Source organism: Corvus brachyrhynchos, unplaced genomic scaffold (assembly GCF_000691975.1).
Source record: "Corvus brachyrhynchos isolate BGI_N302 unplaced genomic scaffold, ASM69197v1 scaffold324, whole genome shotgun sequence".
In the NCBI taxonomy this organism is placed as follows: Eukaryota; Metazoa; Chordata; class Aves; order Passeriformes; family Corvidae; genus Corvus; species Corvus brachyrhynchos.
Window position 1 is genome coordinate 1,140,784 of NW_008246067.1, and position 23,420 is coordinate 1,164,203.

At 39.2% G+C, this 23,420-nt stretch overlaps 1 protein-coding gene across 1 annotated transcript in view; it reads right to left on the reverse strand.

Moving 5' to 3' along the window:
* Positions 1-23,420, reverse strand: part of PARP8 (poly(ADP-ribose) polymerase family member 8) — a gene marked incomplete at its 5' end in the record, with an annotated part of 124,510 nt that overhangs the window by 13,861 nt on the left and 87,229 nt on the right. Inside the window, 5 exons of the mRNA XM_017746869.1 lie at positions 593-718; positions 6,760-6,852; positions 18,922-19,017; positions 19,121-19,174; positions 21,430-21,994. Coding sequence (XP_017602358.1) covers positions 593-718; positions 6,760-6,852; positions 18,922-19,017; positions 19,121-19,174; positions 21,430-21,994 — 934 coding nt within the window. The remainder of the gene's footprint in view (positions 1-592; positions 719-6,759; positions 6,853-18,921; positions 19,018-19,120; positions 19,175-21,429; positions 21,995-23,420) is intronic.

The window sequence follows — 23,420 nt, forward strand, 5'->3', positions numbered from 1 at the left end:
TGGCTTTAACATAACCTACAGTTTTGCCATGGTTTAGGGATGGTATTCTCCAATTTAGTGTTCCCATTGAAACCAAGCACTGCTCACTCTCCACTTCCCCTTCCCCCTCCTCCTTCCCCTTTCCCCCTGCTGGGACAGAGAAGAGAATTGGGGGGCACAAAGGTAAAGATCAAGGGTTGAGGTAAGAACAATCAGCTGGAAACAGCAATGAAATAAGAAAACCAGCAATAAATAATATCCAACTGCTCCCTCTGCCAAGCAAAAGGGGAACCCTTTTCCCTGGAAGAGACTCCCTTCCCCCTGCTCCCAGCACTGATGTGAGGTATAGAATAATCTCCTGGTCTTAGCCATGCCCAATTCTGGCTACTGTAAAAATTAACCCTGTCCAGGCCAGAACCAGGACAAGTTTATATTCAAGTACCTTTTCAGCGACGATTAATAAAAGCCACAAAGTTTTGAAAACAGTCCTGCTTCTGTTATATTCTAGAGCTGCATCTCGTAATAAAGGAGACTCCTCCATAAGAAGTCTTTGCTTTGGAACCTCATGTATGACTAAAACCAAGCAATGACATAATTAAAGGCAACTACTTACTCTGGGGTTAAAGGCCAGCATCTGAGGATCATTAGGATCAACTACAGAAGGATATGGCTCAAAAATGACAACTTTCCTAGGTGACTCTAATGCAGACCGACACATGGATACTAACAGATCAACCACCTGGTGATAAAGAAAGACATATTCAAAAATTTTATTCAAAATATATACTTTTATATTGTATAATTATACATATTTTTATGTTATACATATAATTATATATATTATATTCCAGTCTGCTTTTTTTTACACATTATAGATACATCATATTTCATTGTTACCTATACTGCCCAAACTGTATTATCCACAGGAGATAGTTTAGGACTAAATTTTTTCCACTGACCTCAACAGGGTTTGGGTTCAGCCATGACATATTATTCCAGGCGTATATAACTAGGACCAGTATCTAGTACTAAAAGTACTATAGTATCAAATTCATTGAAGTTCTGCTTTTTCTTGTGCATGTGTTAATTCCTTTAAAATTTATTCACTAAGGAAATGAGGTTGTGCTGGTTCTGTGTATCTCTGTATAGAGATGCCAGTAAAAATGTTGCTCAAAACCAAAGAATGGTCTGTCAAATTTGTACCACTTTCTGCTCTTCTCGTGAAGACTGTAATCACAGAAACACTTGAAAACATTGCTTCTGCTAAGGCCAGAATACTGCAATGATTTAACAGTCATTTGCACAGCTCACACCAGGGGATCTTCTTTTTCCCATCCTGTTGTACAAAATTACAGCACTTCTTTGAATATCTATGATTTTCATGATTTTTGCACAGGATTGTGCATGTAATGAGCACACAGATACATATTCATGTGTGTGCACATAAGCACATACACCACTTAGACACAGATTCCCATGTAATTGTTTCAAAATACGTAATTCAGAAGTTAAAAATAGAATACAGCAATAACAAACATGAGAGAATGCAGCTTTCTGGCAGCTGTGAAATATAAATCCAGCTCATAATGAAATTCAAAATTGCTACACTAAAAAGTAGCTGCAGATTAACTCATTTCCCCCTGTTTTTTCTGTGCTTCTGAAAACATTCCTGTGTGAAAATAGACTTTTCCATGAAAGAAAGAAAAAGCTGAGACAAGCTGTAGCTAGTAGATATCCCTGGTTCCTCCCACGACTCCACATGGATCAGATCTCATCTCACAGCTCACACTCTTCTAGAAGATTTTGTACATCTGCCACTGTATCTGATCATTTGGATGGAAAAAAATTATGGTCCTTTAGAGAAGCAGAATGAAAATAAGAACAATGATGAAAGGGAAAAAGAACTGCGCTGTGGTGAGTCATACAGTTGCCGTTTTCCTCCTCTGTTCCTTCATCATGAATGGACAATTTTCTCCATCAGTTTTAATATATTCTGTTAGTTCTAGTTACTAAATATCTCACATATATTGCAAAATGAAATTACTTAAATAATGATCGCTTCCCCATTGGTTCCCTAGTTACTTTCCAGTTTATACTATCTGTATGCGTGATGAATGTTTCAAAATAGGGCATATGGACTAGCATTTACAAAGGAGACCAGCAACCAGATCAGGCAGCAGACCTACCCCTGTGTAAATGTATTGCTGTGAAATTGAGCATTCACCCTGCTTCTGAGAAGCTCTTCTTAGTCTACAGTCACAAAACACTACTAGGGAAGAGCTGTTTGAGTCCCCAGATCTCTTAATGCAGAGACTCAAAGCTGTCTTGCTTTATGATTTGCATGATGGAATACTGCCTTAAAACTGGCACAGTTCTAATCAGAACACAATCCCCAAGCCCTCCTTTAAACAAACGGTTGACTCCCAGATTGTTTCCAACTCTGCTTTTTTTTCACATCTGACTTCCTCTGATTTCACTGTTTTGAGTTGATGCAATGCAAAACAACTTAAACTGCACGGTGAATCTAATAGAAACCTTATAATACAGCCTTGCATACGCATTTCTTGGGGGAAGTGCTGTGGATCTAGCAGATGTCCTTGAAACTGAGTGTGAACTCCTCCTCCTTAATTGGAGGTACAGAAGTAAGGATTAAAACACTTTCATTAGGACAAGACAACATGTGGTGATGACAATTCCTCTTATGACATCAGTCCCTCAGACAGTGCCTCTCACTCTCAAGAGACTTTTCAAATAGTGTGAACTATCAAGAAATCAGACATCTAATTTTCAGGCATTTTGACTACATGACTAATACAAGGCAACTTGAGTTCAGGCTGGAAAGTTTTAGAAAGTACCACCACTTATTATTAAGGAGAAGCCATCAGATTATTTGGAGTAGCAAAGTAGGGCTGTACACCTTAGGAAACTAGCTGAAAGCACAGAAGAAGAAAACAGGATGTGATTTCTAATGACAGGAACCTGTATTTAGGTTTCTTCACTAGACAAAATGATTTGGAGGAGGATTAATCAGACAAAATGTGAATGCCTACCTTTTACTAGTCAGCCTAAGCTTGCTAGGCTGTTGGAGAAATAACTACTGTGCTGACAGTCTATGCTGTGATTCACACTGTCCTAAACTAACGACAAAAAGAGCTCAGATGGATCAAACTCTAGAACCGATGAACTGTTTCTGCAAACAGGAATGAGAGGCTAAGCCAGATCCAATAGAGTGAGCTGGTTGCAATGCTATCACTAAAGTGAAACTTAGAAGAATTTAGCCACCTAAACAATAAACTATAATAAATATTTTCCCCAATGGGACAATAGACAAAACCCCTCATCTCTTTTAAGCACTCTTAAGGTTGTAATCACTTCAGAACTCTACAGCAAAGCTCTGTAAATGTAGAAGTACCCCACAGATCTAAAGCAAGTTCTGCATATGCCTGCAACAATGATACCTACATAAAACACTGAGTGAGAGCTAACCAGGGCCACCTCTCCTCTACTTAGTTAGCTCTACTTAAAAAAGCTTATACCTAATTCTTTCCTAATTTTAGGAAAGTGATCTTCCAGCTGTTCAAGGAGTTATTCAATAGGAGCCCCTGTGAAACTGCTTTCAGGGACGAAGGAACAGATCAGAGCTGGCAGATCTTTAAGGATGCCTTCCGCAGAGTGCAAGAGCTCTCAATCCCCATGTGTAGGAAATCAGGAAAGGAAGACAAGATGTTGGCATGGATGACTTCAGACCACGTGGTAAGACTAAGAGGGAAGAAGGAAATGCACAGGCCGTGGATGCAGGGATAGATATGCTGGGAAGAATATAGGGATATTGCCCACTTGTGTCAGGATGGGGTGAGGGAGGCCAAGGTCCAACTGGAGAGGAACTTGACAAGAGATGCAAAGAATAATAAAAAGGCTTCTGAAGGTATGTGAGCCAGAAAGGGAAGGTCAAGGAAAGTGCACCCCTCTCTGAACACGACTGGCAAAATGGCAATGGCAGACAGTGAGAAGGCCGAGGAACTTGACAGCTCTTTGCCTGTCTTCACTGGCAGTCTCTCCTTCACACACCTTCATCCTTGAGCGGATGAAGCTCAAGGCAGAAAGTAGGGGAAGCAAAGTGCTTCCCACTGTCAGCAAAGAATAGATTTGAGAGCCCCTGAGGAATGTGAACATAGAGAGGTCTAAGGGACCTGATAAGATGCATCCCAGAATCCTGATGGAACTGGACAACAGAGTTGCCAAGCTACTCTCCATGCTAACTCAAAAGGCATGGCAGTCAGGTGAAGTCACAAATTACTGGAAAAAGGGAGACATTGCATTTTAAAAAGGGGTAGAAAGGAGGGCCCTGGAAACTACCAACCTGTCAGCCTCACCTCTGTGCCCGGGAAGGGCATGCAACTGACCCCCCAGAAGCTGTGCTAAGGCACATGAAGAACTAGGAGGCAATTTGGGACAGCCAGCACAGCTTCACTGAGGGCAAGTCCTGCCTGACCAACCCAGTGGCCTTCTGTGATGGAGTGACTATACTGGTGGACAAGGGAAGGGCTACAGATGTCATTTATATTCTGTAAGGTCTTTAAAACAGCCCCCTCCAACATCCTTCTCTCTAAATCGGAGAGATACAAATTAGATGGATGGACAGTTCTGTGGATAAGGAATTGGTCGGACGGTTGCATCCAGATGGTAGAGGTCAATGTCTCAGTGTCCTGATGGACACTGGTGATGACTGGCGTTCCTCAGGGGGCAATATTGGGACCAGCACTATTTAATGACATAGAGAGTGAGATCAAGTGCTCTCTCAGCAAATTTGCAGATTACACAAGCTGAGTGGTGCAACTGATGTGCCCAAAGGATGGGATGGCATCCAGAGGGAGCTGTACAAGCTGGAGAAGTGGGCCCATGGGAATCTTGTGAAGTTCAACAAAGCCAAGTGCAAATTGCTGCACCTGGGTCATGGTAACCACTGATACCAGCACAGGCTGGGCATGAACAGACTGAGAGCAGCTCTGCCAGAGGGACTTGGGCGTGCTGGTGGGTGAGAGGCTGGACACGACCCGGCCATGAGCACTCACAGCTCAGGGAGCCAAACGTGTCCTGGGCTGCATCCAGAGCAATGCGGCCGGAAGGGGAGGGAGGGGATTCTGCCCCTCTGCCCTCATGAGAGCACCCCTGAGCACTGTGTCCAGCTCTGGGATCCCCAGCGTAAGGAAGACCTACACCTGCTGAAGCAAGCCCAGAGGAGGACCACAAAAATGATCAGAAGGCTGGAATGCCTTCCTGATGAAGACTGGCTGAGACAGCTGGGGTTCTTCAGCCTGTGGATGAGAAGGCTTTTGAGAGACCTTACTGCAGCCTTTGAGTACCTAAAGAGGGATGATAAGATGGGGAAAATCTTTCTAGCAGGACCTGCAGTGATAGGACCAGGGGTAAAGGTTTTAAACTAAAGGAGGGAGATACAGGCTAGATATAAAGAAGAAGATTTTTACAGTGAAGGTGGTGAAACACCAGCACATGGTAGATGCCCCATCCTTGGAAACATTCAAGGTCAAGTCAGACAGGGCTCTGAGCAACTTGAGCTAGTTGAAGTTGTCCTGGCTCTTGGCAGGGTGTAGGACTACACAGGTCCCTTCCAACTCAAACTATTCTGTGATTCAACGATTCTAAATGTACATACAACATGTAAGTGCCTGAATTAAAAAAATAAAATTCTCACAGGACTCCAGGCTGAGGAAGAGGTAGGGCTTCACCTGCACACCTCTTTCCATTTCTTATAAGCCTAAACTGTCATCCCAATGTTTGGTATCAAGATATAGCAAATACAGCCCTCCAATGGTCTTGAGACGTCAGATGAAGAGCTGCTGATCCGATTCCACAGTCATATACTCAAGTCAGGAAGCTGGTGTACACTGTTGCAACTTTCTTCCTTTGAGGATATGCTCGTGGTTGTATTCAGGCATCTACCCGAATAGTTTACTTCCAGTGGCCAGACTCACTAGTGCTAGTTAAAGTTAAAAAACCTGAAGGTTTGCTCTTCTAAAAAACCCATGTTGCTTACTGTGTAGAAGCACAGTAACCAGAAAATTGGAGACAAGAGCACTTTTCCTTAAGATGTGCAAACTTTTAACAAAAGATCTTAAGGGGACCTTAAACATAAGATCCTTTAACTTTCGTTTTTAATGAAACATTAGGTTAGTGATTTGGAAGCACAACTTAAAACATTTCAAGAAAACACTGATAGGGCTATAACTACATCAATAACTGAATTTAGAGTCAGGAAGCACACTTACATTAAATTCCTGATCCTTGAGAAGAAGAAAGAACCCTATGTAGCAATATCAGTAAGGACTTTCCCACTGCTATTTGATGAACGAAACAACAGATGCTCAGTGGATCCCTGCATCCGAAGACCATGAACAGGAAGTAGCTTACTAATTGCATGAGCGTCGTAATGGCTCATTAGGTGAAAATAAATGTGAATTATCTCCAAATTACAATGGCTGCCTTTATTAACAACCCAGGTGACCTAATTGAATACAACAGGACATGAAAACACAGTTACTCTAATTACATGGAAGCAAAACAATGGAAACACCTCATTAGTACTGTTTGAATACACCACGCATAAACCAGTGCATTTACAGCTATAACAGAGGACAAATAAATAATACTTACCAAACACTACTCATATGGTAATACAAGTCAAAACACATACTGGAAGAGACTGAGAAGACTGAGTAAACTACAGAAAACCAACATGTATTAAACATTAGATAATCCTACCTGTGCCCCAGTTGCAATTTCATCTGCAGCTTCGTTCATCACTCCTAATGTTTGAAAAGCAAATACACAGAGCTCCCGTTCACAAACAGTGGGCTATACAAAGAAAGAAAGTTAATTTTGTTTTTTTTCTACTTTTGAGTTCTTGCTTTCAGCATGTCATACCTACAACAAAACCCCCACACAATTAATGCTAATTCTTCATATTTTAACTGCAACTTTAATTTTAAATAATTAATACATATCAATTATTGAGGAAGATACATTAGAGAAACATATTAATAACCTGATGATCAAGAGTGAAGAACTCTAAAACTCCTAAGTACTCAGACAGGCCAAATTTAAAAGAAATCCCAGCACAGTCACAAAACCAAAATTACAGGCATAGTACCCAAACATTTTTAAGACTATCTATCAGAAAACTTCCTACATAATTAAACTTAATGGAGAACAAATCCAGAAGCTAATGGAAGCAGGTTTAGTCTTCATAGCTTCTTACGCTGTTCAGAACACACACAAAACTCTGATCTGAAAGACAAATTTCTTGAAGAGGCTATTTTTAATTTTTTACAATTTAACAAATTATTGATAAACTCTAAGAAAATTCATTATATTTTTACAGCATAAACACTGTATTTTGAAGGGTACTTATTTTAAGAAATAAAGGTACTTCCATTCTTTTTTCAGGTATTAAACAAATAAAAGCCCCTTGTTTTTGAACCAAGTTTTGCCTATTAAAAAAAAATAATTCACAATGTCATCACAAATAAAAAAGCTTTATCTAAACTACATATTGAGTGAGAACTGAACATTTTGCCTTCATAAAGCAAACAAAGCAGAAACAAAAAGGAACACAGCTTGACATAAAGAAAATAGGAATGTCTTCACGGGCTTCCAAACTGTTTACAACCCTCACAGCAACTCCATCTTATTTACTGAACGATAATTAGAGGACCAACTTTTTAAAGGCTCAAGTAATATCACACAATGAATTGTTATAAGCATTCAAAATGAACACACAGTTGAAAGAAATACAAATTAAAACCTTCCTTAAAACTACCCAATAAACACAACCTTTTATGACAATGTTGAAAACAATCAAAAATACTTCCTGGATACTATTTATGTGAATGTATAGTATTAAATTCTAGCTCACTGAAACTTAAACTTATCTTTGCGATACTGAACTTTCGTAACTAAAAGTTCTGAGTCTAGTGATTACAACAATTACTAAAGCATTTGTTGTAGTAGGCTTTGAAGTAAAAGCCACTGCCTCTACAAAGCACTGGCAGAAATGAAAAAAAATTAAGTACACAAAAAATCCCCTAAGATTTAGCTGAATTCTGTTTCAGGCAAGAGCTTTGCCAGTAATAAGCTGTACTTGTAGTCACTTGTTTTGCAACACTTAAAACATTAATTTGCTGGGTTTCAAAGACTCAAGACCTGAATAAACATCTGAAATCTTCTGGATACAATCTCACTCCATTTGCTTTACAAAAGCTATCATCTTTCAAGTCTAATAATGTCACCCATTTGATTTAGTTTATCCGCCATGTTACCTTGCATTAGGCAGCAGATTAAGCCAAACATGACCAAACTCTCTGTGCCATGGCAAGGTGGACAAGAGGTATCTATTATTGCCATTATTCTTGGGTTTTCCACATTTAGAAGATGGTTAAATAATTTTTTCAGTTGGGGAAGCATGTCAGCACTACCACTTTAACTATAATAATCAACAGCATACACAGACTTCCTTTATTTCAGAGCAAGGAATAACTCTGGAATAGCAGAGCAATCTAAATCTGTCATGAAGAAAACTTTTAAGAAAATACTTATTTTTGATATTTACAGTCCAAGCAAAGTAAGTTATCCTGAGACTTAACGATGGCAAAGGGAACACAGGATTTGTCACCTTTACTCTTTTTCCTGCCCCTCTGTTATGATCCCAGAAGTGTCTGAGCATCTGGAAGAGCGAAGCCAGGAAAACAGCCATTGCACTTATGCTTGACATTTGAAAGGCCCTTTTTTTTTTGTCTCAGGCCGATACTAGAGAACTCTAGATAATGAGGAAAAGCAAGACAGCAGAATTTCAGCCCTGAAGTGGAACAGAAACTTCTGTTAGGGTCAATACAATTCTTCTCATTTTATGTATTTGATGAACCTTTCTGTCCCCTATATACTTTGCCAATACAGTACAACGGGGAAACTAATCCCAACCCTTCAGCTAGAGGGACATTTCAAGAGTCTGTCTTCATATATCTAGCCTGGATGCCTTTTAACCCACACTACAGTCATTCAAAAAGCACTTCTGAATACTGTTTCTGAAATTTGTCTCAATTTAACAAAATCAGATGTTTTTAACTTAAATTTCCCACATGTGTTAGCAGTGTTAGTGTTATTTAGCGTATTCCAAGAGATGTTGGTATGGCCATTTCTGTGTCCTCTACTCCAGTCACTAGTTAAGCTCAACAATTTAAACTGTATAAATCCCTACAAAATGAAAATATTACCTTGGAATTAGGAAGCAAATGTTTGAGGGGGGTCTTGTTTGTCACACACTGTGACTTACCTATTCAGCTTTACATTTCCTTATTTTTGTTTCGCCTGCAATTCTGCCTGCTAGAACCAATGAAAGCATATGAAAACTAAGTTAATAAATCAGTTCTAGAAGGCAAGAAAACCACAAGCTTTACCGGGAAACTGGGATTCAAGGCTGCTCTTAGTCTGCTGTTAATGTTTTGCATGTTGACAGTGTGTTTCCCTTTATGGTGTCCACTTTTCTCTTGTTATAGGATGTGAGCCATTGGGCACAGGAACAGTATTGTTCTGACTTCAGATCATAAATATGAGAAATGCCCCTAGCCACACTAGACAAACAAGAACACCGCCACTAACACATTTATACTACAAATTATATTCCCACGTCATCTTTGGATACTCTTACTTTGGTTCATGTATATGTAATATTCAACAAGCTGAACTTTCTAAGAATTTTTGTGTCTGAACATGAAATATAGATATGTTCTTACTGATGTGGAATTCACATCCACAAATGTACAGATTAACCACCTTTTCTTACATTACTATTTTCCGTTGTTTTCGAAGGGAAAATAGATGACAAAATAGGGTTTAGACACTTAAACATGTATTTCTGAATATGAATTTCATCCTAGGTGCACACAGTGTCACAGATTACAACCACCACCTTGAGGACACAAGCGCTGACAGGCTGGGGGACTTTGTTGTTCACTTCCTGAAGAAGGCAACTGTAATTCCTCTTACCAACACCAACTGCCAGGGTCTCACACAGACTTTATTTTTTCTCTTGAAAATAGAAAATTAACATAAAGCCATTAGTTTTCACCGAACTATTAGCTAAGTGAAGATCACTGGTGCTGAAATACTATTAGGAGGATCATTATTCCAGTGGGGAAAATCCAGAAAAAAGTAAGACATGGGCAGTTAACCTGAGACTCCAAATGCTTGGTGACAGAACGTAATGACAGAACCAGAAAGCATCTTCTGAATGTTTGAAGTTTTCAGACTTTTCCTTTAGCCACCCCCATTCTTTGCATGATCAGTAGCTCCCACCCAACTGCTGCTGTGGTGAAAAAAGCACAGAGTTCCCATGTGTTACAACGCAAATGTCACTTCTTTCTGCAGTGACTGAGACTGGCAGACACACAAACCACCTACACACTATGATATATCCTGGTTCCTGGACTAATACACTACCTAAAATATTTTGTAGACATTCTTTCTATTTGAAAAAGCTGAAACTTTCACAGTCTGTATCAATCTAGCAACTTTTTAATGTGGGCTGCAGCTGTGCTCAGAGCTTTCCTGTATCCTAAGGGATATCACACAGACACCAATAAGGCTAACATTTATCTGACAGGAGATGCTTCAGGGAAGGCTCATTGCCTCACGCACAGCAAATGTAATAAATGGTGAAGGTGAAACCATTAGTGACCATTCCACTTTTCCTAACGAAAGCAACAGACACGGAAACAAAATGGAACTTCAAATCTCTGTTCCATTTCCTACTTTCCACCATGCCAACTCTTAGTTTTACTGTAAGGTAAACTCTCTGAATGGTCTCTCATATTCATGTGTTACATGGAACACACTGCTCAAAGTCAAGGGAGGTACCACAGCTGCAATCTGATACAACCTGAAGAAAGATGAGAGTAGACAGTGGCTGAGTAAGAAGTGTCACTTGTTCTGTTTGGTTTTGTTTTGCCTGGTTCAAATTTGATTTTCTGTGTTTCTTGGGGATTTTTTCTGCATCTTACACACTTTTAAAAATATATATTTTTACTTCACAGATATAGAAATAAATGCTGAACAAACAAACATTATAGAATGCTAGATGGGCAAGGTGCACTTTGGTAAGTTGTTGGCAACAGGAAAAGCTATACTGCAGTCATTTTACTCTGTCAGTAAAACATAAATTGTTTAAAATCTTTTCTATTAAAATACGGGTTGTCGCTGGAAAAGCTTTTTTCATAAAAAGAGATAAAACCAGCCTATATTGTGGAGTAAGGATTAGAAAGACCACAGTGTTATTCCACAAAAATCTTGGAATTACACAAGCATCTTGGCTTAACTCCAGTCTGACTAAACGTATTTGTAAACCTAACACTTTCCTCCACAGCTCAGTGATGTTTTTTCTGTTCAAGAAATTTCCCAGGACTAAGCAGCACACTCATTTCTGAGACATCAATGCTTCTGTGTTTTCAGTGGTGTCTTAAGACTTGCATTCAAAGCACAGAGAAATCCAAGACCTCTTCAAGTCAAAAAGAACCCACTGAGGGCAAGATGTCATTCATAGTAAATAAAACATAACTGGGCACTTTGGGATGAAAAACATTTTAAAAAATGTAGTCTTACTAATGGAAGAAATGTATCAGAATTACAAGACTATGCTTATTTTTACAGCTAAATAACATTAAAAATTACAAATATTGCTTTACAGTATTTTACTGTTCATATTTTATGGGAAGAATATTAAACAGCAGAAATGTCTGCACCAGAGTACAAACTTCAAAGAAACTAGCTGTAATATTTAATTTTGTTGATTTTTCACTAATTCCTCCTTTGTTCTATGGAGGGCTCAGTCTGAGGTTTCAACACAAGATGGCACTCTAAAGAGTGTTTCTTCTTTACTGGGAAAAAAATACTGATACACAGATGGTCTTTTAATTACCTTATTGAATATATTCTGAGATTTTTTTTGTCCCATATAATTGTCTCACAGGTCTTTAAAACCCATTCAATCATGCTGTTCTATCAGTGGCTTTAGTATTTGCAAATGAGGAATTTGGGAAAGTACAGAACAGCAAGAAAGACATTAGCTTTACCAATTACACTATGTAAAAATTGAGTAAGATCGAAGAATTACAGAAAGGCTGAGGTTGGCAGGGTTCTCCAGAGGTCATCTAGTCTAACATCCTTGCTCAAGCACGGTCACCTGGAGTCAGCTGCCCTGAACAGACAGCTTTTGAATTTCTCCACAGATGTGGACACCACAACCCCTCTGGGAAACTTATTTCCATGCTCAGTCATTTTCAAAAAGGTGAAAAAGGTAAAATGTGTTTCTTGTTTTTCCACTGAAACCTCCTGTGTTTCAGGTTGTATCCTCTGCCTCCTGTCATGTCACCGAACATCACCATAAAGGGCCTGGCCTCATCCTTTTTGCACCCTTCCTTCAAGCGTTTATAGACCTCAGTAAGATCCCACCTGTGCCTTCTTTTTTACAGGCTCTCAGCCTTTCCTCCTATATGATGTGCTCTAGCCCCTTTAATCATCTTAGTGACCCTTCAGTGGACTTTCTCCAGCAGCTCCATCCCTTTCTTCTGCTGAGGAGCCCAGAAAGGACACAGCGTGCCCTCACCAGGGCTGCGTGCAGGCAAGATCAGTCTCTCCACACACACACACAGAGAATTCTATTGCTTAAGGTAGCCCAGGATACCATGAACCTTCCACACCACAAGCGCACATTGCTGGCTCATGTTCAAGCTGGTGCCCTTTTCTGCCCAAGCCAAGCTGCTTTCCAGCTTAAACTGGTGCCTGGGTTTGTTCCTGCCCAGCTGCAGGACTTTACGTTTCTCCTAGTTGAACTGCAGGAGGTACCTGGCAGCCCACTGCTCCAGCCTGTCAAGGTCGCTCTGAACAGCACCATCGCTCTGGAGTATCACACACTTCTCCCATTTTTTTCATCATCTGCAAACTCTCTGAGAATACACCCTGAACCATCATCTAGGTGATTAATGAAGTCACTAAACAGGACCGGACGCACTACTGACCCCTGGGGTATACCGTAAGTTGCTGACCTCCGAGTAGATTTTACCCCACTGAACATCAGCCTCTGGGCCCAGACATCCAGCCAGTTTTCAGACTACCCGCCCCATCTCCTAAATCAGCCCACGCATCAACAGATTGTCTAAAAGGATCTCACAGCACACACTGCCAAAAGCCTTACTGAAGTCCAGGCAGACAATATCCACTGCTCTTCCCTCATCTACCAGACCAGTCTCTTCCTCACAGAAGTTTAATCAAGTCAGTCAAGTATGAATTCCCATTGGTAACTATTCATGATGATTTTCTTGTCCTTAATGTGCCTGGATATAGTTTTGAGGCTTAGCTGCTTCATCACCTTCCTACAGATCGAGGTGAGGGTGACCAGCACAGATTTATCTGGATCCTCTCCTTCTTGCCCTTCTTTAAGAGAGAACTGACATTTTCTTTCCTGCAGTCTTCAAATATGATATCACATTTTTATTACACTTCTTTTAATCAAATCCTTAAATATAATAACCACTTTTGTTAATGACTCATGATCTCATCACATAAAATGTTTGTAATAAAAGTACATGCTGAATTCCTAAAACAACTTATTTCTCTGCTATTACACCAGCAAAACTGTTGCATTATTAAAATGCAACTTAGTCCTTCCATAGAATATTCTAGTAATAATAAAAGGAAGAACTTTATACAACATTAAAAAAAGTTAATAGCCTTCTAACATTGAACCAAATAATGTTTAGGTTTCTTTATTACATTCTTAGATCTGCTTTGGAAAATACATTTTTTAGCTAGATGAACCAAACCAGATGGTTGAAAAGGACCTTTAGAGGTCAGTCAGTACTTTTATTCCGTCATACAGTAGTAACTTTATCTAAACTTAATCCAAAATTTTAGATAAAGCTGAAGTAAGTTTTCCTAAACCTTTATCAAACACCATAACAGGTTGCTTAGAGAGGCTGTGCAGTCTCCGTCCTTGGAGATCTTCAAAACCCAGTGAAAGGCAGTGAATGAAACAAATTCCAGTTTCAGGTATTTTTCACTTGAAATACATGCCCCACGTGAAAATATTTCTGTTCTTCAGAATGGGTTTTGTGGAAGTCATTCAACTTTCCTAATTTAATTTCTAATATTTAATCTAATATTGTAGACTGACAGAAATCAGGATGATCTATGTAACTATTTCAACAACAGGGATGTGAATGATATACCAAGTGATTGAAAATGTTAGGGAAAAAAAAAAAGCATTTCAGAATATGTTACTGAAACAGTCCAAGTCTAGCCATTAATTACAAACAAATAACAGCCAATTCTCACTCATCTAAACAACTTCTCTGTTGAAAACGAATTCAAAGACAGTAAAATAAAGGCTAATAATTCCAATGACCAGATCCTCACTTTGTTCAGTAGATTTACCAAGTCTGCCTTCTGTGTGTCTCCTCCATAAAACCTGTGTGTGACCTCTCAACAACCCTTTTTCAAAACAGAGCAAGGAGCTACTTCAGAAGCTGGCAGAGATCCTGAGAGCTGTGTAGCACAGGTTGCCTTGAAGGAGGATGCACTGTGATTCTTTATATGAGTTAAGGGAGCTGTTGGGATGTGCAGGCTGCAGTCCCAGCACTTGATAACGATTTCAAAGCCTTTTTTTAATCTTTCTGTGAAAAGTGAAATATGCAGGATTCCGATAATCACTAGAAATGACTGCATGAAACAGTATTGGTCCATGTTATGTAAGAGCTTAAATAAATACTTTTATTCTTAGGATCCATGTATTAATTGCATTTTTCCTCTGCTTTGCAGAACAACTGCAAATCATTCCTCACAGTGATTTCAAGCATTTTCTGATTTTTGTGGTACTCTATGTAAGTGTGTATCTCTAAATATCCAATTCGGCTTTTATAACTTCTGGTGCACTGCAAATAATCCTTAGACCTCACTGTGCTTTTGAAATAAATACAGAAGAACCATGCTATGATGAGAAGTTTCACTCATCCCCATCTTATCTAGGAAAGGTGTGAATACTTACAGGAAAACATTGCCTACTTTACTACTGTGTTTTTTTCTAAAGGGGATGGAATGAAGCAATGGACTCTGGGTCCTTATAAAGAAGAGTGTTACAACTCCATGATACGTTATAGTAGTTTACCAAGACTCCTTCCATTCCAGCGAATCCTTGTTCTTCTCCTTCACAGCAATATAGATGCAGTTCAAATGTGAGGGCATTAGGTTTGGGCATGTTCTAAGGTCACCCACCCCATCTACCTAATGCGTTTTGTTTTCTACACCCACAAACTTCTAGTAAATACACAGGTTTTTTTTATTTTTATTTAACACAAACTGTGTTAAATACACAGTTCCTCTGTGTATTTAACTCTGGTCTTCTGTATTTCAGGGAATTTTGGAGCTCAAAAGACAAATGGCTATTCTCAAAGAATATTCACTTTGCTGTGTTAAGAAATTCCTAAGAGAAATCTGAGAATTTCTTACTTATTTATCTTCAGTAAGCCAGTAAAGCAGCCCCTTTATTTATCCTCAATAAGGGACCAAGATGGCCTAACAACACCCAGAGATTTCAATGTACAAAAGGATCCCTGAACCAGCAGGGAACATTAACATGATTAAATAATTACTGAAGCTCTGGACTAAGGCAGATGTCCACTGTAAAAGCATGAAGTCAAACATATGCAATTGTGTCATGCAGCTGTTCTGCAACAGAACCTTCCATACAATGATACATCTGCCATGTAGATCTAGTGCTTAAATTAAGCCATACAAAATGAGATATCTTGTTGTCATCAAGTGGTTGTTATCTTATGGGAGAGAAAAAGTCAAGATTTTTAAAAAGTAACTTAAATTGAAATAGATATTAGAGCCAGACTATTCCCACAGAAAAATTTTTTTAGGAAAATGAAACACAATACTAAGAAGAAAGCTTTCTGAGAGAGATTAAGACACTTTATAAAAGACAAAAATTATAAAAGATAAAATTATAGCCTGCAGAGAGAAAAAACTTTATCTCTCAGTTTCACATGGTTTCTTCAGCTGTTGTGAGCATGAGACATCTGAATTGAGCAAGTCAGTAATAACCAGCACAAAAAACTATGTACAGCATTAAGAGTTTGTAAGTAGGTATAGCACTTCACAGCATTAAAAGACTGTAATTGTTGTGTGATGGCAATTTTGGGGTTTTTAAACTGCATTTATGACAATTAATAAATGACACTATAGTTCAGGAAGGGCACCAGGCTAACATACAGGAGGATTAGAAAATCAAAGTTTTCTGTGGCTTCTTTATAACTGCATGAAACTCCATAAAATATCAGAAAATCAAGCCTACATAAATATTAAAGTATCTTTTCAAGCAATAATTTTATTATGCTTTTATAAATTCATAGGCCTTCTTTGCTGTTGGAAAAAAAGGTCAAAAATATAGAAGGGAAAGTCACCACAAAGGAGACATGAGCCTGTGTGCATCTGTGTGGAGGAACAAAACTTTAAAGGGAGAAGCTGATGAATGGCCCAGAGCTATTTAGTCTGCGGCACCTCTGGTAGCACAGCCTGCTACAGAGAGAGCCTTTGGATGCAGGCATCTGTAGAAAAAGAGATCTGGACACTCTTGCTAAGCACACCATAGCAAGGCACCTACCGTTACAAAACACGGTGAAGTTACTGTGCTGTCAAAACAGAGAACTCTTTACAAAGGTCACGGATCCTCAGTAAGGCTACTCTGCATGTAGACTTGTCTTAAATGAAAGCCTGCTGTATTCTTGTAATAAAAGTACTCTGTTTCTGAGATCTGCTCTTGCAGCAGTACTAAACATAAAATGCTCTTTCTCTTCACGTACATTATATAACTAAACGTGTATGCATGTATGTGTGTGTGCAGCTGAAGCATGTCAATAAAGCTCACAAACTGACTACTTTAAGCTTCCCCTGGCCACTCTCAGGAGAGTGAAGCATAGATTTCCTTAACACACTCTACAGCAAGCTAATGCTCAATTCAAACTGAGATCCTTCCTCACCTTCTACAGAACTGCAAACTCATTAATGGCTCTATATTGCTTATTGAGTCATTCAAGCATACACACAGCATGCTAAATTTCTTCCTGGTATCTAATTTTTCCTAGGTTACATAATGACACTTTCATTTTTCCCAAGCTTGTCAGGTTATGCTCCTTCAAAGGCACTGATGAATATATGTTCAGGGGCAAGTATGGTTGCAGCTTCTTCCGTTGTGAAGTGCTGACAAACTCTTAAACAGACAGCTACAAAATGACCCTTCTTGAAATTGAAGACACAAAAGAGTAATTCTCGGACGTTTTAATCTTTATGGTGGGAAAAAAAGAATTAAGACTTCTTTTATTTAGAGCAGATAACTTTCGATTCAGTTTTTTTTTTTAGTAGAATAAATCCTACCATTTGCTTTGACCTATGGATAATAGATAAACTCCAGTAAGCTAAATAATTATGTTTTTCAAACTTTATTCACTCTCCAAACACTACTGACTTTGATTTATCTCATTCTGTCACAGGTAATATACACAGCAGTGCATTCAAAGACAAATAATAAGGAACTCATGCCTTTTTTACAGGTTCTAATAAGTATTGGCTACTGAAAAGTATGTCAGAAAACCTTACTTTTAAAAGATAGATATGAGCTTGAAGAAGCAAAAATAACACCTGATTGGATATCCAAAAGTACAGGGGTTTAACCATGACTTTAAACAGCGTTAACTGGATATATGTATGCTTTTTCAAATCCTGCTAGCAGCCTATTTGCACACCCTGCCTGCAGTCAGAATACCTGACCCTGGTGCCAGTCAGTGTCATGGGGAACCACACTGGAGTGATTTCTGCTACCAGGTAGAGCAATAATCCTCCTGAATATAGTTCCATGAAACTATCATAGATGAGGTCTGCTTCAGCTTACGTGCAGTTGCTTCCCACACTGTGCAGAAATTGTCAGGTGTCAGACCATTTGCACACTGGAGTTAAATTTTCCACGGCTTTAATCTTTTAAGGTTATTCATGCTTCCACTGGATGAAGGGCAGGTGAAACAAGAGGATTCTAAACTGCAAGACCAGCCCTAAAGCTAAGAACTGTATTCTGTTTCACAAAGCTGCACTGATCCAGCAGCTCCAGGCAGAATGTGTCTCTCATGACCCATCTTACTCTTTTCCACGGTACACATTCACCAACTGCATGAGAGAGGCTACAATGATCAGCAGGCAAAATTCTGTTCCCAGTCATATGGGAATGAAAGGAAGAGCTGCCTAACTGGCCAGACTTTGTGCATACTGAGCCACAACAGTGCCCCTAGACTAGGCCACTGCTAGATCAGGCACTTCACAGAGCATCTCATTCTACTGCCTTTTTTATCACATTTGAGGGTGGCTCATTTCAGCAGCCTGTGAGCAAAACAAGGTCAGAAAAACTTCACAGAGTGGTGGCATTAACACCAGTGTATGTAAATACCATAGTCATGGCTTGATAAAAGCTCAGGGATGAAGTGTCCTAAGCTTTCAGAAGAACGCCAGTGCACTGGGAAAGCACCCCAATGCACTTCTCTGTGTTACCTGGCTGTGACTACTGCAGCACAAGAGTGTTCAGGGAAATACATGCCCACTTTATATTTCTGTGGTATGATACAAATCTGTTTTCTCTCTCCCTTGCTTCTAAGACCTTTTTTTTTTCAAATTTACAGCAAAATCTAATTCATATGCTTTACAATTTTGCATCTCAGAAGAATATTAGAATGAAACACATTTGAAATAATTCAACAGTTCTCCAACAGGTTTGTAAGGTCCACAGCTATTTAATGCACTATAAAATGTGTTGTTTACCAGCAGACCACTTACCCTCAGCATAGGGCCATTCTGGAACACATGAGGTTCATCACAAACTACACAGTATTCATTCAGCACTGGTATCCGCTGCTCAGCAAATTCAATAGTCTGAGAACAACGAAAATAAGAATAACAACATCTGCTTAAAAATAATTAACAGTCAGCTCATGCTCCACAGTGTTTCATAAATGAGTAAGATATGACATCCTACCTGCACAAGGAAGCCACGGTCTCGCACCGGAATGCATTTTGCACCATAATTTTGCTGCAAGGGAGAAGTTGAGGCAACTTCAGTGTTGGCAGACTAATTATAAGGAAACAGTAAAGCATTTATAAATTTTTGCATGTAAATATGTTAACCAAACAATTTGCAGCTAAAAAGATCTCTCATTTGCATGAACCAGACATTAAAAATAATCAAACCTTTTACTGTTTACTGGGTGTGGGGTAGGTTTTAAGTATTTCTTTTTAGTTCTTAAATCTGATGAAGTATCTCACCATCCCAAAAACTTCAGTCTCAAATGGAAACACCAGTGCCTCCACTCCATCCTAATAAACTATTGGTAACTTCCATTATGCTTTCACTGCGTATTGTCTATCCAAATATGGGCTATATGTTAAGGCTTGAAAGACTACTGTAATTCTCAGCAACGCTGAAAACCTTTTTATTTTGTATGTACTAAGGTCTCACTTCTGCAAACACTGCACTAACAGATCTTTATACTCAGATACTACTCAAATTCTTTTTTTTTCAGCACACAACAATATAAATTAGAAGCAACTTCTATTACAAGAGTCAGTAAGGTTCAGACTTCCCTCCAGATTGACATCTATTTCAATCAAACCTTGTTTTGAATAAGAGATCAGCTCCGTTTACAATGTTTTGGGGGTTTTTTTTATAGGGTTATTTCCTTTCATTTCTCTACTGTTTAATTGCTTAACTGCTTTTCCATTTTTCTTCTGGGCAACAATACTATTTGTATTCATATATGAGAGTAATATTTTAGCTGAGAATTGAAGAGAACTCAGTATCTTGATTCATCACTTCTACATTCCACTGATTTCAAATTGCAGCTAGGCACCCAGGTAACCCATATATCTGGTGCCTGCATATAAAATGTGAAATAAGACTGCTGATGCCCTTCCACTAACATGAGTCAAACTGCACATGTATGTAATGATCTTCCCTCAAAGTAAGTGTATTCGAGCAATAAATTATGGGTAGCTTTACAGGCTGCCAAGCAGGGCTTGCCTTTCTTCCCTATCAGCTGATAACATCAGTGATGAAACTTAGTCAGCTCTTCATTATCTTACAAAAACCAAAGGGACTTTTCCTATTAACGTCAGAAGAGAGAAGTCTTGCTGTGTTAATACATCCTCTGCTGAATCAGAAAAAAGTGCAACTCTAAACTGCAACAAGTGAAAGTCTGATAGCTCATGTTAAATTAATTTTGCTGTGCACTTCACATAAATCAACCACACACCATATATAAAAATGACCTTATGATAGTTATTCCTGCTTTTAGATCTGATGAGGATAGCTTAAAGCTCACTAAACTAAATTACCATGAAACATAGTGCACTCAACGTAATTTCATTATTTAGAATGCACTATTTTAAACATATGTATGGCATCTAAAGGAAGAATCAGCTTCCAAGGTACCACCAGGCAAAGGGAGTGGAGAGAACTATTTTCTAAACATTTCTCCCCAGATCAAACACAGAAAACAGGCTGGTGCCATGAAAGACTGCAAACAAACCCACTCTTCCTTCTAAAGTAAAAAAGCCATCTTTTAAGAGGCATAGGCAGCAGAATTGATTTTGAGAGCTCTTTCTTAAATGTAAGAGTATGTGCTACCCTTTGTTTTCCCAATCGATCATGTCTCTGGGGAAACTAAGAGGGCCAATGTGGGCCCAATTCTTTGCATGGCCCCTGATGTCCTGCACGTCTGAAGGTTTAACCCTCCACAAATCACAAATGTGCAAGAGGTGAGTGGAACCGTGACTGCATTACTTCCCGTGTGATGATGATGATGATGACAATGATGACGGCAGATGCAAACACCAGAAGAAGGGGTGACATGGCACTCAAACCATCTAATGGACAGTTGCTTCCCCCACGAAGCAAAGGGGAAATGAGAAAAGTCCTGTGCAATCAAGCTAATTTTGCAGCACAGAAGTGCACACTCTGCCTTTTTCCTGCAGGAAGTATGCAGGGAAGGAAATGGGTGACTGAACTTTTCCTATGGCCAGCAGCTGTGCATTGAGCTCCACTCAACACAACACATAAAATCTCTGTCCTGACCACAGCAAATTCTGATTTTATAACTTAAGTGTATGTGCATGCACAGCTGTTTGAATCGTCCTTAAAAAGCTGACTCCATTGCTCTTGTCTTCCAATATGTCCAATATAGTCACTAACATATATCCTAGGTACTAATGACTTCGCATAAAAAGCATAACGCACATCTGGAAAAGAATAGGAGGAGAATGAGTAAAATACAAAAAAATACTACGCACAGCAGCTTGTGAAGGTGTTGATGAAGATGGTGTTAAGATACCAATAAGCCCTGAGGTAAGAGAGAGCCTCCTGCTCTCTGCCATGGTGGACTCCTTGAAAGGCTCCATTTTGGATGATTTAGGGGCATTGGAGTAAGTCTTGCTGAGCAACTTATGATTCTTCAATCCATCCAATTCTTCCATTCTAAGGTTACTGGAGTAGGATCTGCTTAAAAGTTTGTGGGGCTTCAAGGTGCTGTTGTGCTCACATCGAGGATCCCCAGAGCACGACCTATTTAACACCTTATGGGGCTTTAAAGTGATGCACTCCTCCTGCTTGGCAGCTGCAGAGCAAGCACGACTCAGCAGTTTGTGCGATCTAATAGCCATTGTCTGTTCAGCCCTCGGGTCACTCGACAACGAGCGGCCAAAGGTTCTGTGAGATTTTGTGGCACACACATCCTCTGCCTTCACTGTGCTAGAACAAGTCCTTCTCAATAGTTTGTGAGTCTTGGAGATGCCATCCTGTTCTGACTTCAGTTTCGATTTATTTTTACCACAGCCAGGTGGAGGATAACTTGGCGACCTTAGAATAAAGAAGAGGGCAGAGTTGGAGAATAATCAAAATCCTGGGCAAATCAAGTATGATCACACAGATGTAACACTTTTTAAGTGTCACTTGTCTTTATGTTTTTCACTAGTGATAAATGCAGCCCAAACTTTTAAAATAACAGCTGTATGTAAGACATATTCCAATACCAAAACAAACAACTTACTCCTATTTACACACAAACTCATCAATCAAAAAGACAGTTAACTACTTAAGTAGAAGTTAGAGCTGTGACCTTACAGCTTTTTGTAAAGATCTCTGTGTCTCAAAACAAACCAATTGCTGAGGAAATTATCTTTGAAATAGAATCCACATCTTATAACTTATTTTCCTTATCAAAATCTATCTTTTCTCTGTATCATGGCATGATCCCATGAAAGTTATTGTCTTTTGGACAAGGCATAACAAATTCTATGTTCAGATCCAATGGAAGATACCATGAGCAGTGAAACTTGGAGACATTAAATCAAATTTAATTCAGATAAAAAGGACATTATTTTAAAAGCATCATAATAACCTGGGCACCTTGTGAAAGACAAGTTTATACACGTCTTTCTGGTTTTAGACAAATTCTAGCTCTGTAACACCAGAAATGAGAATGTGAGAGACCTAAATTACAAATGCAGGAAGTAAAGAACAAAAGATTTTTATGAAACAACATTCACACAGTCCCATTTCTGTAAGGTTCACATTTGCCTGCCCTTGCAAGGTAAGAACATGTAACAGGTATGCTGAATCATTTTATAAGCAACACCAATCTTTAGAGTACTTTTTTTTTCTTGTGTTTGCATCAAATAGAGAAGTAAAAACCCAAGGAGAGAGGCTGGCAGGTTTCCCCACCCTGTTAGCAAGTGTTGACAGTGGAGGACGCACGTGGAGGCTGCTGATTCACTGTAGCAGCTGGCTCACCATCACCCTCCTGCAGACAGGAGGTAGGAATGATGTCCTGGGGACAGAGAGGGTCCCTGCATTTGGACTGAGCCATCTCTGGACTTTGGCTGCCAAATCAAGAGGAAAATGGGCTGGTTTTTTATGTCCTTTCTGAATAAAACCAAACCCTAACCTACAGCCTGTGCTTGGCAGCAGTGTATGGCATGGTAGGGAACGGATAAGCCTTCTACTTAAAACATCATTTCTCCTCCTCTGCCTTTGAATAGACAGACAATCTTTAGTCATCTTTGACATTCCCCCCTTTTGCAATGTGAGTGATTGCTGTATTCTATCTCTTTTTCACACCCTGAATTTAGAATGGCAAAATTCCTCGAGAAGAAAGAATATTCAAAGAAGCATTCAATTGAAATTCAGTAACTGAATTGAAGGGGTGATCTGTCAACCCTCCATAAGAAGGAAAACACACTAGAGTAAATAGTCACAATCCTGAAAGAGGTAAAATCAGAGCCTG